At 54.7% G+C, this 16,918-nt stretch overlaps 1 protein-coding gene across 6 annotated transcripts in view; it reads left to right on the forward strand.

The window, feature by feature from the left end:
• The window catches only part of ST3GAL2 (ST3 beta-galactoside alpha-2,3-sialyltransferase 2), a 95,030-nt gene extending 78,112 nt beyond the window's left edge, over window positions 1-16,918 (forward strand). For 5 of the 6 annotated variants that reach the window (XM_050922437.1, XM_050922436.1, XM_050922435.1 and 2 more), the window contains 5 exons: window positions 3,302-3,495; window positions 9,677-9,856; window positions 11,208-11,253; window positions 11,899-12,018; window positions 13,125-15,782. In XM_050922437.1, coding sequence (XP_050778394.1) covers window positions 3,302-3,495; window positions 9,677-9,856; window positions 11,208-11,253; window positions 11,899-12,018; window positions 13,125-13,298 — 714 coding nt within the window. In that variant the 3' untranslated portion in view covers window positions 13,299-15,782. Of the gene's footprint in view, window positions 1-3,301; window positions 3,496-9,676; window positions 9,857-11,207; window positions 11,254-11,898; window positions 12,019-13,124; window positions 15,783-16,838 lie in introns of those variants that run through there. The other variant, XR_007769269.1, reaches the window with a different exon arrangement.

Consider the following 16,918-nt stretch of genomic DNA (forward strand, 5'->3'; position numbering starts at 1 on the left):
GAAGGGCTGTGAGGTTGGCTCTTCTCCACTGCAGCAGGGAGCCCTGGCCACAGGGCTATGGGCTATTCTGGAATGGCTCAGGCTATTCCACTCTGTCTAAATTACTCACTTTGGTGTCCCACATCCAAGGCGAGTGCCTTAATCCCCTGGGCAATAGAGTCCTTCTCACTCTTTCCCTGGCTTGGCTGGATGGTTCCTTCGAAATTGTGGTTAGCACTGACCCCCTTCACTCCAGCCTGTGTCTCCTGTGAGCAGAGAGTGCCTCGGGATTGTTATCAACCAGCCCAGCAGCTTTACTGGCATGTTCCCAACTCACAGCAATCCAGGGGAGTGCTGCTAAGTGGGCATCAGAGTGGCATGCACTGTCTCCCCTGCAGAACCTGCCTCAGTGCCTGCCTGGCTGGGCACCCCTCTTGACTGGGGGCTGTCACTGGGGCACAGGCTGGAGGTGATGGCTGCCGACCACGCAGCAGCTGCTGGAGTGGAATGGCCTAATTTCCCTCAGACAGCAGACTCTAGCCATGGGAGCAGGCGCATCGGGCTGTTTAAATATTGATGATTGCCTTTACGCAGTGTTACTCCTGAGACAGTTCCCACACTGGGCGTGGGGGGCTGGGAATCGGGAGCTGCTCCACTGCAGTCACTGGCTCCCGTATGACCTAGCTGGCCCTGCAAACTGTTACCATCCAGGGGGGCTTTGGTGGCTGTTAGAAAAGCCGATGATGCTCTTGGGCCAGACCGATGGGTGGGCGGTCGGGAGAGCGTCCCTCTGCAGGGATGGGAGAGGTTGGGCTTGGAGCCATCAGCTGGCACAATAGCATGTTTCTCTGCTGCCCTGGGGGGTGTCTCGGCTCTCCGCACCAAGCTGCCCTTCTGCCTCCCTTTCTGTAGCCTGCTGCGTTTGGCTGCTGGGCAGAACAAGGCAGGTGCTTCATACGAGATGCTCTCACGGCAACTCGGACCAAAATCACTGTCTGGGACCTGTGAGAATTCGCATCCCTGCAGTACCTGAGCCCCACAAACCCTGAGTTTCTCCTTAACACCCCAGTAAAGCACTATCCTCATTTTATAGATGGAAACCAGTGGCACAGGGAGAAATAAGAGACTTGGCTAGGGTCAGGCTGGGAGTCTGTGGCAGAGCCAGGGAGCTTACCCCAGATCTGCAGAGTCCATTAGACCCTCCTGCCTTCCAGCGCGATTGTGTTTTTAAGCACCTTGGGCCCACGTCCACTTGTGTGCGGGTGTAACTCAAGAATAAGGAAGTGAGCAGCGTGAGTGAGAATTGGGTCCCTCATTGTCTCACTTGTCTCCAACGCGCCAGGCCAGCCGCCAGCACTATGTGAACCATCCTTCTTGACGCTCTTCCGTCTGGCTGGCGATGGGTTTCATTACAACTTCCCCTGCAGTGCTGGCAAACCAGCCTGCTGCCACTCTAGTGTGAAAGAGTCTGGCAGGGCAGTGCGCTGGAAAGGAGAGTGACTTCGCTAGGTCAATTCTGCTGTCCAAGCGGGGACAAAACTGCAAGACGAAGGGCTTAGAGACCAGGAGGTGACCTCATGTGGAGGCAGATTATCCCCTGGCTGCCCACCCTGGGGTCCCTGTAATTGCTGGAGATGGAACGTGGATTAGAGGGGGTTTGGGTGTGATCCACTCTGGCAATTCTGTGTTCCTGTTTAATGGTGCCGAATAAGGAGCTTTCAGACATAAGGACCCGGTCTGGAAGGGTCACAGACACCCCCATAACACCGTCCTGGTTGTCAGCTCCATCTCCTGAAGAAAAACCAGACAAAACCGCACCCCGCCTGACTACACCCACGTTACTAGGCCAGAATAGTGTATATGACAGAGGGAAGGAAACCGCATAGTTAAAAATGCAAAGAATTTGAAACCTGATGCTGCTGGGTCTCCGAGGCGCTTTTGTCTCCAAAGGATTCCACTTAAACGCAAAGTCTTATAGTCCGTTCAAAGCATGTAAGAAACCCAAGCTGCCCGGCAGCCAAGCTGGCTTCCCCAACCACTCAATTGCAAGAGAGACTTGGAGTGGGAGTAGCAGTGGCTGATGTGTGGTAGTCGGTGTGCCAACTGCTTCGGCTTGTTATCCAGCTGGTGGTTGAACCCAGGCAGCGTGAGTAATTCCCTATGGGCTATTTTTGGTCTGTGCCCTCTGGGTGCTGCAGCAAAGCCTACCTAATGTTGAAGCTGTATTTCAGATTGAGCCTCTGGTGGGATCAAAGCCATCCCAAGGTCTGGCACTTTTAACCTTGTCTTTAAAGGCACAAGGGTTGCGGGACGGGGCAGAAGTCTTGGGCCCAGACTTAAAATATGTTGCTGTTCCTTTAACACAGGGGTGGGGAAATTATGGCCCGCGGGCCAGATGTGGCCTGCCAGCCATTTAAATCTGGCCCTCAGGCTCCCGTTGGGGAGCAGGGTCAGGGGCCGCTCCATACAGCAGCTCCAGCACTCCGGCCAGGGAGCAGGGGTGGGGGCTGCTCCACTTGGCTCCTGGAAGCAGCGGCATGTCCCCCATCCGGCTCCTACACTTAGGGGTAGCCAGAGGGCTCCGCTCTGCACACTGCCCCCACCCCAAGCGCCGCCCTTGCAGCTCCCATTGGCCAGGAACCACAGCCAATGGGAGCTGCAGGGCTGGCCCCTGTGGACAGGGCAGCATGGCCACGCCTCTGTGTAGGAGCCAGAGAAGGCACATGCTGCTGCTTTCAGGAGTCACTTGAGGTAAGCACTGCCTGCTCCCTCGATGGCCAAATCCCCTGCCCCCACCCTCTGAACCTCTCGATTCCAGCCTGGACCCCCCTCCTGCAGCCCAAATCTCTCAGCCTCAGCCCCAGTCCAGAGCCCCCTCCTGCACCCTGAACTCCTTATTTCTGGCCCTGCCCTGGACACCGCATCCCCAGCCAGAGCCCACACCCCAACCCCAATTTCATGAGTGTTCATGGCCCATGATACAATTTCTATTCCCAGGTATGGCCCTCAGCCCCAAAAGTTTGCCCACCCCTGCTTTAACATCTTGCCCCTTCCTTTCTCCTCCGATTTCCCCCACCACCACTGTGGGTCTCTGGTCCTGTCCCAGGAGCGCTGCTCATGTTGCTCCTGTGCCCGCAGGAGCTCGCTGCTAAGGCTGGTACCATCTCCTCCTTTGCACGGTGCCCCAGGAGCAGAGGCCGATGGGCGCAGTCTGAGCAGTGCCTGGCAGCAGGACTGTCTAGCCCAGGTGGGCGGCTGGAGATGGGTGCTATAGAAACCTCTCCCGGCCTGGCATCTCACTGGCCCTTGTGTGTCTCTGCAGATGCTGCAGCCCCAGTTCAAATCCCACAACACTAATGAAGTCCTGGGCAAGCTCTTCCAGATCGTGCCGGGCGAGAACCCCTACGGCTCCCGCGACCCCAGGAAGTGCCGGCGCTGCGCTGTGGTGGGCAACTCGGGCAACCTGCGCGGCTCTGGCTACGGGCGAGAGATCGACGGGCACGACTTCGTCATGAGGTGGGTGGTCGGTTTGGCTGGCTCCCGTGGAGCGGTGAGCTGCGGACGGAGGCACAGTCTCAGCGCTGGGCCGGCTTTCGCGTCGGATCATGTCTGAGCAAGCTAGGTGGAAGTGCTTTGCTCTTGCCTTCATTTCAGAGCAGCTTCCCGCCCCTCTCCCCAGTCCTCAGAGGGCACCTGCTCACTCGGGCCTGGCTCTGTACTGGCTGAGTCCTCCGCCTCCACCGCCCTCCCTAGGCTGGGGCTTCTCCTCGTTTCATTAACTCCAGTCTTGGGAAGAGCTGTGTCTATCGGGGGCTGTCGTGTCATTGGGGAGCAGCTGTCTCTGATGAACAGCAGAACGCAGGACAGCCAGGCTGGGACCTGCCCTGGAAAGCAGGGAATGGGGCGTGCAGAGAGGCAGCTGCTATGTGAGGCTGCTGCAGTGTTAAGCACATGCCATGTCAGGTCGCAGCCTCTCTGGGTGTGTCTCCATTGCACACTGAGCCCAGGCTGTGACTCAGGTTTGAGCCCATACCCCCTTCCATCCACACATGGATCAGTCAGATTCGGGACAGCCAGCGCTCGGGACACAGGCCATAGGAGCGGGCTAGGAAGTGAGTCAGAGCCCGGGTCCTGCTGTGTTTCGGGTCCAAGCCCTGGTCTGTAGCGTGGCCGGAGGTCTTAGCACGACTCAAGACCCGTGTCCAGCGGCTGTCAGCCCAGGTTCACGATGTCATGTGAACACTCCAGCATGGGCTTTCCCAGCTCCAGGTCCACAAGCCCAGGGTGGGGCCAGGGATGCAATGGGGATGAGTCTCCAGCCCAGCAGCTACAAGGGAAGGCAGCTGCTCCCCGCTCCTGAGTTCCCAGGTCCCCACACTCGCTCTCAGCCCGACTGGGAGGCTGTAGTAAATGGCAGTGGTGGGGAGGAACAATCGTTCTCCATTCTTCTAAAGACCTTTCTAGTTCTGATCATTTAAACAGTGGAACGATAAAATCTGTGTACCCAGCTTCCCAGTGGCCTCCCCCAATGGGTGGGGTTGGAAGGCAGGTTTCCCAGAATGCTTTGGTGGCACAGTGCAGGCGCAGGGTGGAAAGAGTCGGCTACTTGCAATGCTCAGGATGACCAGTAGAGACGCGTCCAGGGTTAGAGACCCCACGACTTGGTCTGGGTCAAGCACAAGCTCAGCTGAGGTCAGAAATCGCTGGTGGGGATCCCCTGGCCAGGGCGGTGCAGGAGGCCGCTGGCTGATCTGGCACTGGTTCATCTGCTTTCATGGTGGGGTCTCCCACCTCCTTCCTTCTTGGTTCCCCGCCGCAATGCCCATCTCTGCACTAGAGGGGCCAAGGATCCCTCACTTGCTGTGCGTGGCAGCGGTGATGGGGGCTGCGGGGTAGACAGTGGTTGGGTGTTTTGGCCTCCAAGGTGTTTAGCCCTGCTGGGAGGACCTTCCTTCCATCTGGCCTTCACTTCCCAGTCCAGCTGCATCCTGAGACAACTCTGCTCTCTGATCCATGCTCTGTGCCCCAAAAATAAGAACGGCCGGGTGCGATTGCCCACGCAGGCCCAAGAGCCCTTTGAATCTCTGGAGGACAGGGTTCAGATCTCCCGAATCACCTGGGGAGCACAAGTCCTGGTGCCGCTGGTGTTCCTAAGACCTTTTGAAGACCTTACTGCTGTGCACCCTGCTCCGCATGCTGGTTTCCCCTCTCGGGAAGCCCGAAGGCCTCTTACCAAGAACCTTGGCGGAATGGTCCGGGTGGATCAGCTGCTCGCTGTCCGTTTTTATCAGTCTCCTTGCGCTGGTCACTGGATGACTCTGAGCAGCAGCTAGAACATCTGGCTGTTCCTCTGTCCTTGTCAGACACCTTGACACCCTCCTCCCTTCCCCGTGGCCTTCCCTGGCCAGGCCTGGCTCCGCACCACGGCGTAGCTAGGGCTGAATCACTGGCCTGGTCATAGACTCTTCTCCACCCCCTTCCTTCCCTTCACAGCTAGCAGGATGAACTCCCCCTTGTTGTAGGCTGGCCAGTGGCTCAGCTGGATGCGGCCTGGTTGCCTTTGCTGTCTTACCGCTGTGCTCACTCCTGCTGGCTTTGTCCTCTGCCCACTGGAGCTCACTCTCTGACACGGGCCCTGTGACTGCTGGCACGCGGAGGGTTGTTTGTTCAGAGGCTGGATTCTGGGGACCCTGGGATTGCACAGGATCAGGAAGGGTATATTTGGGCCTGGGTCTCCTATATGCAGGAGGGAGGCCCCTGGGGACCAGCTTCCCACTTGGAGTTGCTACTCTGCCAGGGAAGTAGGGGACAGGAGAAGTTGTCGCCCTGGCTCTGAGTGGGGCTGGGAACGTTCAGCTGCAAGGAGAGACCCCTGTCTTAGTGAATGCTGACCCAGGGTTCTCACAAACACTGGAGCTCCGCAACCATGGGAAATTATGGCTCCAAAAGTATCCGAACCCAGGTGAGGGCTTTGAGACCAATCCAGGCTCCTTGGCTGACATGGGAGGCCACCCCTGTGCCTCCAGGCTCCTCTGCAGCAAGCATCGGGTGCTAGGCGCTGAGATTGTGCAGTGGGAGAATCCCGGGGGAAAACTCCTAACTTGTGAAGTAAGTCTGTGATCAAGAATGGGCCACTCCCCAAAACACCAGCCCTGTCTTGCAGCTGACAGTCTGCCTGGATAACTGGTCCCATCTGTCTTTGTCAGTGCAGAGGCTTACCCAGCCCTCACTGACCAGAATCAGCCCTCGCTATGTGCATTGCTCTGCCCAACTGTTAGGCGGGATGCTGCCAGTCAGTTGCCAGCCCAGCATCCTCTGTCTTGTGGCAGCTGCCTCTCAGTGGTGCTGCCCCGCGCATGGAAAGGTTCGTGAAGCCCCCAGGAGCCTTCAGGATGGAAGGCGCCGTAGAAATGCCTGGCTGTTGTTTACTCTCCCTCTGACTTTCAGACGCTGTTCGCTCACCTAAGCCAGAACAAAACTCGCTCTACCTGCCAGCTCAGCTTGGTGTCTGAAAATCAGGCTGTTCTTCCTGCCCCATACATAAGGTGCTGCCAAATTCATAGCCATGAAAAATGCATCGCAGACCATGAAATCTGCTCTCCCCCTGGGAAATCTGGTCTTCTGTGTGCTTTTATCCTATGCTATACAGATTTCACGGGGAAGACCAACGTTTCTCAAACTGGGGGTCCTGTGTCAAAAGGGAGTTGCAGGGGGTCGCAAGGTTATTGGGGGGGGGGGGAGTATTGCCACCCTTACTTCTGGCTGCCGTCAGAACTGGGCGGCCGCAGAGCGGCGGCTGTTGGGTGCTGCTGTCAGAGCTGGCGCCAGGCTAACAGTTGCTGCTCTGTGGCTGCCCAGCTCTGAAGGCAGCACCCAGCAGCAGCAGCACAGAAGTAAGGGTAGCAGTACCACCCAACAATAACCTTGTGATTTCCCACCCCCCCACCCCCAGCTCCTTCTTGGGTCAGGACTCCTACAGTTACAACCCCGTGACATTTTAGATTATAAATTGCTGAAATCGTGAAATCTGATTATATATAATATAATATAATTTTTAATCCTGCGCTTGTGAAATTGACCAAAATGGTCCGTGAATTGGGTAGGGCCCGACCCGTACATAGCTCGCCGAGAACAGTGCTGGAACCGGAATGCAGCAGCTGCTGCAGGAGGCAGGAATTGTTCTAGCTTCACCTTTGCTGCAGTCTCGCTGCCCCAGTGGAATTGTATCGATCCTTCCGTTAGGACGTTGCTCCAGAAACCAGCTCCTGACGCTGACAAACTCCTCTATTGCTGCCCTGTCTCTAATCGCCCATCCTCAGGGAAGCTCACGGAGAATGTTCTCCAGGCCGGCCTGTGCATCCCCTGTGATGGCTCGATCAGGGATCCATGCTCCTTCATGTCACCGTGCCAGCAGTCTCTGGTGCTGTTTGTTTGGGGGGCAGTGGTTACTGACCTGTGGATCGCAGTCAAACCTGTCCCTAGCTGTTCATTATCTGAGCACTGCCCTGTCCTGCGCACAAAATGAGCCATCTGCACGGAAAGTGGTCATGTCATTAAAGTCTGTATCGCCAGGCAGTAGCACCGGGGGCTAATGGGAGGCTGCACAGGTGCCTGTAATTAGGGTGTTTCCTGTCTTTGTGTGTGTGTGTGTGCGTGCGTGTAATAGAACATATGGGGTTAGTCACATTCCATCTGTCTGTGTCTTGGGGACAGTTTCAACCTGGAAAGGATGCTTGCTACTGAGGCCGCAAGCCAGGCCTGAAACGCGTGCAGCCTGGGCTTCTCCTGAAACCGGCTCCTTGCCCAATTCCTGCTTCACTGCTGCCACGTAGTGGTGAAATGCAGCTTGGACTATGGGTGATATGGCAGAGTGCAGCAAGGAGCTCTGGGTGGTAGAAAAGAGCAAAATCACAAGAGAAATGTGACTCCGCAGCAGGGAAGAGCCAGTGAGTTCCTGTATTAATAGTGTTCATGGCCAGAAGGGACCATTAGATCAGCCTGATCTCTGGTGTATCACAGGTCATTACATTGCACCCAGATAGCCCTGTATGAAACCCAGCAACTTGACTTCAATGAGATCCTTCTGAAAGGCATCCAGCCTTGAGCTGAAGGCATCAAGAGATGGAGAACCCTCTGCTACCAGCTAGTCACCCTGACTGGGAGCAATTTGTGCCTAATTTCTGTCTGGCTTCAGCTTCCAGCCAGTGGTTCTCGTTCAGTCTTTCTCCTCTCGATTCAAGACCTTATTAGTACCAGGGATGTTCTCCCGGTGAAGATACCTACACGCTAATTTGATCACCTCGCAATTGGCCTTCTGATGAGCTGAACAGACAGAGCTCTAACTCTCCCTCTACGGTGTCTTCTCCAGCTCTCTTTCTGCACCCTCTTCCATTTTTCAACATCCTTCTTAAAATGTGGACCCCAGAACTGGACGCACGATTCCAGTATCGGTCCTATCAATGCCATGTTCAGAGGTAAGATCATCACCTTGCTCCAACTCACTACTTCCCTGCTTGTACATCCAAGGATCATGCCACAGCATCACACAAGAGCTCATTTTTCAGTCACTGCTTTCTAGGGCACAGTCTCCCATCTGCCTTCCTTGCAGTCCTGGCCGTCGGTGCATAACTTTGCAGTTGGATGTATTTACCACATTTTGTTTAACTGGGGCCATCTTCCCAAGGAGTTCAGATCGCTCTGCAGGGCTGCCGAGAGCTGGTTCGGGCCCCGGTGAAAAAGAATTTTTGGACCCCCCTCAGCAAGGGTGGACCGACTTACCAGGGCCAGGGAAGCCGGGCCCTGGGCCCCTTTCCGGAGCACCGGGCCCCGGTAATTTGTACTGGCTTCCCCCCTCTCGTCAGCCCTGTCGCTCTGTATGACTGCCCTGCCCTGCTTATTTAGAACTCAGCCAGTCTTTGGGGGGGATTTTTAAATTCCCAAGGTCGCTTCCCCTGGCCCATGGAGCTAGTCTGCACTGAGGAACACGGAGAGCTGGGAAATGCGTTCCCTGGGGCTGGGTCTCTTGCTCAGTCTGCTGAAGCATCTAGCACGGGCTGCTCTCACCTGGGATGGATCCCTGGCCTGGTCCAGTCTGGCAGTGCCCGTTCCTATAAGTTGGGGCCCCACTGGGCCAGGTGCGTTACAAACCCCACCCGTGAGATAGGCCCTGCCCCAAAGTGGAAATCCATGGCTTAAAAGCAGCGTTGGGTGCATTGTTTGCTGGACTGCAGTCCTGCTTCTGTCTGTCACACTAACGCTGCTCACCTTGACATGGGGTTACAGCTACAGCTAAGGGCTGGCAGCTCAGCTCCCGAAACGCCAGGCGATGTTCAGAGGCGGCTGTAGGTGTTCAGCGTGGGCCTGAGCAGCGGGCCTGAGCAGCCCAGGGGAGGTGGGCTGGCTTGGGACAGTGCAGTTCTGAGCCCTGCAAGACCATAGCTGGGATTTCTTTAAAAAAAAAAAAAAAAAGTCTAAGAGAAGAGGAGACAGACCTCCTCGACGAAGGCAGCCCCGAGGCTGGAGGCTGAGCAGCGGGGAAGGGAATGGAAAAGGTTCCTTGGATTGATTACTAAGCACATACCCAGTGTACCCAGCTGGAACAGGATTGCAGTTTCTAATTGCTGCCCTGTGCATCCAACCAATCCAGCTGCTCTGTGCAAATGACCTGGAGGTCACGAGATGGTTGTTCTCTCTGCAGAATGAACCAGGCCCCCACCGTGGGGTTTGAAGCCGACGTCGGGGGCAGGACCACCCATCACTTCATGTACCCAGAGAGTGCCAAGAACCTGCCTGCCAACGTCAGCTTCGTGCTGGTGCCCTTCAAAGCCCTGGACCTGCTGTGGATCACGAGTGCCCTGTCGACCGGGCAGATCAGATTGTGAGTAGCCAGCGAGGCTGCGGGAAGAAACACCCCTCCTGCCTGGCCTTTGGCCGGTAAGCTCCAAGACGCTGTGTGCCAGGCCCTCTGGTGCCACCCGGGGAACACCGAGCCTGTCTCCATTGGCTGCTGGCTCCCAGGGCAGCGCTGGGAATGAACAGAAGCCGCCATCTTCTGATGGTTTCTGCTCAGTCCAATCCTGCACCACCGAAAGCCAGTAGTGAATGGTACCATTGGTTCCTTGGGCAATGGATCAGGCCCTAAATAAGCCTTTCGTTCAGCTCCCTGTGGTATTCAGGAATGCCCAGGGCACTCCCCGAGCGGCAGCCCCTTGAGGTAGGGGAGAGGACTTGCTAGTGGGACGTAGTGCTGGGGAAGCTAGCCGGGCTCTGCTCCGTGCTTGGATCCACAGGGCAAGTCGCATTCGCCAGAGCTGAACTCTCCTGGAAGGCAGGAAGGCAGAGTGGGTGAGAGCTGGTGGTTTGACTGTGAGCCAGACTGGCGTGGAGAGAATTACAGCATCTGCCTGCTTAATTTGGGGCAGCAGGCCACTGGGCAGTGGAAATGTGTGGTCCCTAAGCCAGACTCTTTAACACTTACAGTGCGAAGGGGGCCCAGGGGAGACTCTGAGCAGCTCTTCTTCCACCCATGGGCTTGTCGCTTCCCATCAAGCTTGTTTAATGTTGAGCCGAGCAGTAATCTCGGCCTGCCACCCCCTGCAGATGCCCGCACGGGCTGGTAACTCGCCCTCACTGCTCTACCCGCACAGTGACTTGGAGCCATTCCTAATGCAGGGAGGGAAGGAAGGGATCGCTTGCAGAGCCCCCCACTGCTGCCCTCCACGGGAAAGGTGTGGTACTGCCTGAGGTACCTAAGTATTCGGAAGGGCACCGCCTTCTAACACGATCCCCATAATACTAGAATGAGAAGCCATTGCCAAGGTGACTGGAAGGTAAATGCAGGGAAAGTAAAAGGAAATGGGGCGTAATCTCTCTGGGCCTGTTTCCCCATCTGTAAAGGGGGGGAATCTGTCTGTCTACCCCCAGCAGGACCCAGCTACTGGGCAGGGAGGGAGGAGTGTATTGTCAGTTCCCCCTCACCACCCTTGGCAGGCCTGGCTCCGTGTTTCAAAAGCCCTGATTCAGGAGGGTACTTAGGCATGTACGTAACCTTAAGCACCTGAGCATTGCTCCTGATGTCAGTGGGACCAGGCTGCAGTATCCTCCTGAATCGGACCGCAAGTGACTGACCTCTCCTGTTAGTTGTGCCCTGCCTTGTATGTACCCTCTCATGGTAATGCCTTGTGGAGTGCTGTGCGCCTTGGAGATAACCTGCCTCTCTGCTATTCCAGCACATATGCGCCTGTGAAGCCCTTCCTTCGTGTGGACAAGGAGAAGGTAAGACTGGCTCCAGGCTCCCTTTCCTAGGCCTGTCCTAACTGTACGGGGGCTACAGAACACCCTGCTCAGCATCTGCTGGCTAGAGAAACCCCCACTCTTGGTCCCCTCTGGAGCATTTCCCTTAACTCTGCCTTGGCTCTTCGGCACTGAGAACATAGACAACCGTTCCAGCCCTGGCTGAAAAATGAACGTCTTTGTCCAACAGCTTCATCCCTAGCGCAGACAAGGCTGCGGGGGCTCTGGGGTAGCTAGAAGCCAGTGAACGTTGCTGTATCTTCACGATGAGGGGTACTATGAACTTCTCAGACTCTTCACTTCTCGTGGTTCGGGGATTGCCTTCTTCCAAAGGTTGCACCATGTTCTGCTGATCCCACAGCTGATCTTGCATTTGGTTGTGTCCCCATGAGATGGGTGGCCTGGAGCTGGTCAGCCCTAAGAGAGTGCACCAGATTCCTGCAGAACCAAGCAATGTGGGACTGACTTTGCAATGCCCAAATTAGAAGAATGTTTCTGACCATTAGAGGGAGGTTCTAGACCAGACTATGCTCCTGAGCTACTTGTGCACGTGCTTCTCCCCTCCCTGTGTTTTAGTTCTGGGGAGCATTTACACAGCCTGACCTCTGGACCTCGACTTTCTTCCAGGTGCAGATCTACAACCCAGCCTTCTTCAAATACATTCACGACAGGTGGACCGAGCACCACGGGCGATACCCCTCCACGGGGATGCTAGTGCTGTTCTTCGCGCTTCATGTTTGTGATGAGGTGGGTTCAGGAATGGTTGGTAAGGCCGCCAGGGTGGAGCCAGAGATCTGGGGTTCCATGTGACATGCCCTCCCCTGCACTCGCCTCCTCACCATGCTGGCAAGAGACAAACCGTCCAGCAGGGCACTGGCCAGTAACGCTCAGTCCTAGCCAGCTTCACACAGCCGGTACTAAGCCTAGCATTCCTGCACGGGAGCCCAGCATTGCCGAAGTCTGCCCACGGTTGCCAATGGTGACTGTCTCCTAGACAGCGGTTTCTGCTATCGTCTAGCCATCTCGTGCTGAAATGGCCTGAAAAAGCCAATCCAAGTTCTGCATCAGACTTGCAGGCTTCCTCCTTCTGGGAAAAGCATCAGCTCCCTCTGGGAGAGATGGTGATTTGCCAGGAGTGGTGGCAGGGCACCTTAGGCTGGGCTAAGGGTTCTGCTTTGTGCTTTGGACTTGGGTAGCTTCTTCACGGGGTTTATCTGAAGCCCACAGTGCTGCCTGGTACCTTTCCCCAGCCAGCCCTTAGAAGCTCTCCGTTCAGGTGAAATACAGCCCCAAACGGTCGTCTTTCAGAGATCCCAAATCGGATGGGGCCATTGTGATGATCTAGTCCGACCTCCTGCATGATCCAGGCCAGGGACCTTCCCCCAACAGTGTTACGTAACAAACTGGAGCCCATAAACTGTGATCCAATCTTAAAAGAGAGCGAGAGAGACCTTAATTCCAGCCCATGCCGCTGACTCTCCTCCCCAAACTACAGCATGAGGCCATGCTCTTGGCCTGCCTAGCACATCCAGGGTTGTGGGCTCAACTTCTGTCTGTCCGGTGGACTGCACAGATCTCAGTATGACAAATTCTAATGCCTGGGCTCCAGATTGGTGTGCAGAAAGGGTTCCCTGAGCAGATTGCTGTAATGTACCATGTTACACTGGAGTGCGGGATTTCCCAGGCTGGATCAGGCACCGGCCCAGCATCCTGGGCCCAGCCTTGGCTAATGCCTGATGTGTCAGAGGCAGGCAGAAAAACCCACAATGCACGTTCTTGCCCCAAAGCAGCATCTCTGCCTGCCAAGCTCCGATGCTTTTGCTGTAATTGCTGTTCCCCCTCTCTGGCTTCAGGTGAATGTCTTTGGATTCGGGGCAGACAGCCGGGGCAACTGGCACCATTACTGGGAGAACAATCGCTACGCTGGGGAGTTCCGGAAGACCGGGGTGCACGATGCGGACTTTGAGGCGCACATAATTGACATGCTGGCAAAAACCAGCAAGATCGAAGTTTACCGCGGCAACTGACCCTCTGGGCTCTGTCCTCTAGCTTTCCTTTCAGAATCAGGTTTCAAGAGACGGGATAGCTGTCACTGGCTTCACTGTGACAGATCCCCAACCAATCACAATGAGCTACAGGGTTCGGTCTGTGACCCCACCTGACCAGTGGCCAAGCGGGAGTACTTGGTTCTGCTGGTCAATCATCTTTAGAGAGAAAAGGAAACTTCTTTTGGTTTAAAGGTTTTGGATGAAAAGGATTTACAAAGAAAAACGGTCCCTGGTTATGTTGGAGGCTTCCAGCCCGGTTCTCCTCATGGTCAAACCAAATGCTGCTCCTTTTTTTTTCTTTTTTTTTTTCTCAATCATAATTTCAGAACAAAGCCCAACCAATCGTGGCCACAGGCCGAAGGCAAAGCTGCATGTTTCAACCAATCTCCCAGTGCAATGACACTCGTCTGTGACCCTATGGAATGGGGTGGTTTTTACATGAGCCGCCCCATTCTGAGCCCCAGCCGGAACTGTTTGGAACAAGCCTGGAAACACCTGGGTGAACGTCTCCTTTTTTAACGTTCTTTGAGACCAGCAATCGCTCGCCCAGAGGAGGCTGCAGTGTCTCTTTGCTTTGTACAATCTGCTTCAAAATACTGAACAGACAATCAGTTCCTTTTGGGTGTGGGCACAATCAGTTTGACTGGGAAAGTTCCAACTTGGCAAAGAGAGGGGATGGGGGAGTAGAGGAAGGGGTGTGAGGTGGTTCGTGGCTTTTTGACAGCCAGCCGGGTCCAAACGGTTAGGGATGGAGCCTGCTGAGAAGAGTTCTTGCTGAGCAGCGGATTTTAAAGCCATTGGAAACCTCAAAAGGGAGAAGCAGCATCTGGGTGCTTCTGATGTAGGGTCTTGGCAGACTGGAAGCTTCTGAGACTGACCAGTGGTTAAAGCTGGTTGGGAGCTAGTCTCAATAAGTGGGAGGAACAGAGAGGAGGGGAACCTCCATTTAACGCCTGGTGTCTGCCTTTTCACTCCTGTGAGAAGGGGCAGTGTCTTGCTCTGGGACTGACTGATAGGGCTGAATGAAGAGAAGCCATGCCAAAGGCAGCTAAGAAATCTGAAGAACCTCTGGCTTAGACCCTTTCTCCATCTCCATCCCAATCCCACCTGGGTTTAGAGAGGGAAGGGGGAATTTTCTGCTCTAGAACCACACCCTACCTCCCCACACCCGTCCCTCCCCCACAAATGTTGCCTCCATGATCTCTTCCACCAGAGCATGTTCTTGCAACAAGCTACCCTTGTAAGAGCCTTGGCAAGTTCTGATGACAGGGAAGCGGGGCCCGCGGCAGGGTACAGTCCTGCTTTTCCAGGTTCATTATAAATTTCCTCGCTCATCCTGACATCGGAATGGAGCTGCGGTAGCAACTAGCCATTTAGCTGGAAGTTGCCAGGGTGTGGCGAAGGGATTGTCCTAGCAGTTAAACAGCGGATCTCATTGCTGATGTTGTGAGCAGAGACTTTCCTCTCTCTAGATGGCTGCTGCTCAGCATTGCTGATGCTAATTTGCCCCTGCAAAGAGACAGCTGGGGCAGCTAGTGAGAGTTGGCCAGTGGGCATCAAAGGAAGACTTGAAACAAGAGAGGTGGGGAGCAGGGAGGATGGATTTGTAGAGAACTTGCCAGAGAGGCACCCGCTGAAAGCTCTGTGAATCAAAGCAGGGGGCCGTCCTTGATGGAGATCCCAACATGAGTGCTTGGGCTGGGGGTGCTTCTGCACACTAGATAGAGGGAGGGGAAAAATGGATTTCCTTTCCGTTACTAGACGAAAGAGCAAATTGTAGAACACTTAGAAGGTGGGTGAATGAAGTGTGTTTAAAAATGAAAAACCAAATCTAGATGGCCCAAACCCTGAAGCGCTTGCCCCATTTTTAATTATGAAGGACCTCTCGGGTTTGACTCATTCATGGATTAATTGCCTTTGGGCAGGAGTCTGAGTTAAGGGTAACTGGAAAGGCTTCTGTGAAATCCTATAATCACTGGAAGGAGCATCTCATGTCTGCTGACTTTCACAGGCTCCCTTTTGCAAGCCGAGATCTTTTTGCATACCTTTCACTCTTCTCACCCAGTAGGGATGTCCTGCCCTTCCTGTGCACTCATTTTAGCTTGGCCTGGCCCATGCCACGGGACTGGAGCCCAACCTAAGCTAGTCCCAGCATTGCACTGGGACCTCTCGTCTCCTCTGCCTTTGTGAGGTTTAAGGCTACAGACATGGTCAAGTGAGAGCTCCTGGCCTGGCAGTAGGATGCAAAGAGAGTGAAATAACCTCATCCAACTACAGAGGAGGCTTCCCTGTTTGTTTGGGGGGATTGGTCCAAACTGGGGTGTGTTCCATTAGGGAGCAAAGCCTGCAGCTATGAAATGTTCTCACAGGTATTAGCCAAATCGAAGGAGAACGGTTTCTTGGTTGGTTGGGTTTTTCAGGTCGGTATCTGATGGACTAAATAAAATGCAATCATGCCAAACAGTATTGAATGGAATAACTTATTCCGGTTGGTATCATAGTTGGATTGTGTGGTATTGGGAGTCACAGGCCCAGAGCAGCCAGATCTCCTTTTTGCAATAGTTATTTAAAGAAGTTAGGATGGGGAAAAGGGGTTCTTTTCGTATCTGTGATGTTTCTGGATGGCAATCTCTGCCATTGAGGGTTCTTCTGCAGTTGTGACATGTACGTCCTTGAGCCAGCCAAAGGGCTAGCTCTTGTTTTCAGTCTACAGGGCTCTGAAGACGTGAGGTGGGTGAAGGTCTGAGGCTGTTTTTTAAAACGAAAGGTTCTGCTTGTGATGTCATGCGATCACATGACCTGCCTGCCGAGCAGTCATTTTGGATAATCCAGGACAAAAGAAGTAACTCCACAGTAGTGACCCTCTGAGGCTTGTACTAGTGTATTGGAAACCAAGATCTAGCAAGTCATTGCATGCTGGGGAGTTTGAGAGGGCAGTGAAACCTGTGTTCTTTCTGCACCGCTCTCTTCTTGGGAGCCAGGGCAGGGAGAAGTGGTTCAGTGCAAGCCCACTCTCAGCTATCTTTAGAAATAAAAAACAAACCATGAGCACCAAAGAGTGCCTTGAATCACAAACTGTCTGTCACACTGGCCTCCACCCACTGACCCTGCTGTGTCTGGGGCTCGTGAACCAGGCCAGGATGTCCATGTCGTCTGCTTTTAGTGGCAGTCTTGGCTGCTTCCTTCGTTGTTTCCATGCCGCCATGGTAAAAACCAATCCGAGTGAGGTGCTGGGGTTAGCTGAAAAATGCCCCGGTGGGGAGAACTGGTCTCACTCCTGGCTGATGGGCAGAGGCGGGACTGGCTTGACAATCAGGGAGTGACAGGAGCCACCCTACCAACAACTGGGATGTTCCCATGTGGTCTCTAATCCAAGAGCCAGTCTGGTGGCTTGGTGTCCTGCAAAGCACACTCCCCACAGTTTGGTGGGCATTGCCCAGCTGGAGGAGGAGGGGTGATTCCATTTTTCAGTTAGTTCACCCTGCTGCAAAGACTTGCTAACACTTCTTTCCTTAGCAGACTGGCCAACAAACACCTGCATGAGCATGCTGCAACTCACCCCCACGGAAATGGAAATGTGGGGTGTGTTGTCTACAAAT

The sequence above is a fragment of the Gopherus flavomarginatus genome, chromosome 14 (assembly GCF_025201925.1).
Source record: "Gopherus flavomarginatus isolate rGopFla2 chromosome 14, rGopFla2.mat.asm, whole genome shotgun sequence".
In the NCBI taxonomy this organism is placed as follows: Eukaryota; Metazoa; Chordata; order Testudines; family Testudinidae; genus Gopherus; species Gopherus flavomarginatus.